The sequence below is a fragment of the Eurypyga helias genome, unplaced genomic scaffold (assembly GCF_000690775.1).
Source record: "Eurypyga helias isolate BGI_N326 unplaced genomic scaffold, ASM69077v1 scaffold34927, whole genome shotgun sequence".
Lineage (NCBI taxonomy): Eukaryota > Metazoa > Chordata > Aves > Eurypygiformes > Eurypygidae > Eurypyga > Eurypyga helias.
The window spans coordinates 884-1,205 of NW_010261664.1; the positions used below are offsets into that span (position 1 = coordinate 884).

The 322-nt window shown below is 61.5% G+C and overlaps 1 protein-coding gene across 1 annotated transcript in view; it reads right to left on the bottom strand.

The window, feature by feature from the left end:
• LOC104512468 (ATP-dependent RNA helicase DDX25-like) overlaps positions 1 to 322 on the bottom strand; it is a gene marked incomplete at both ends in the record, with an annotated part of 2,182 nt that overhangs the window by 843 nt on the left and 1,017 nt on the right. The window contains 1 exon segment of the mRNA XM_010155452.1: positions 296 to 322. This exon segment is cut by the window's right edge and continues 25 nt beyond it. Coding sequence (XP_010153754.1) covers positions 296 to 322 — 27 coding nt within the window.

The following is a 322-nucleotide window of genomic DNA, read 5'->3' on the forward strand; positions in this document are numbered from 1 at the left end:
CCCTAAGCGCAGATTCGGGCCTTGGAGAGGAGGGGGATCATCGCAAAGTGGAGCTTAAGGCTGCAACGGGGGGCTGAGGCTTCCCTCGCCGGGTGGAAACCAGCCCCATGTGAGAAGGAGGGAGTTTGCAAACAGCCAACGGTGTGAAAGACTCCTTAGCAGGTGAGGGGAATGCAGCCGCTTCTTTACGGGCCTTCCCAGAGGTCTGTGCGGCTCCTGGTAGCCCAAGGCTCCGAGAGGGTCCCTACACTCCCGTGACAGCACTGGTAGCTCCGCCCGGCCGGACAGGACTCACCTCGGTTTCCCCGGATGGCGTATGTAA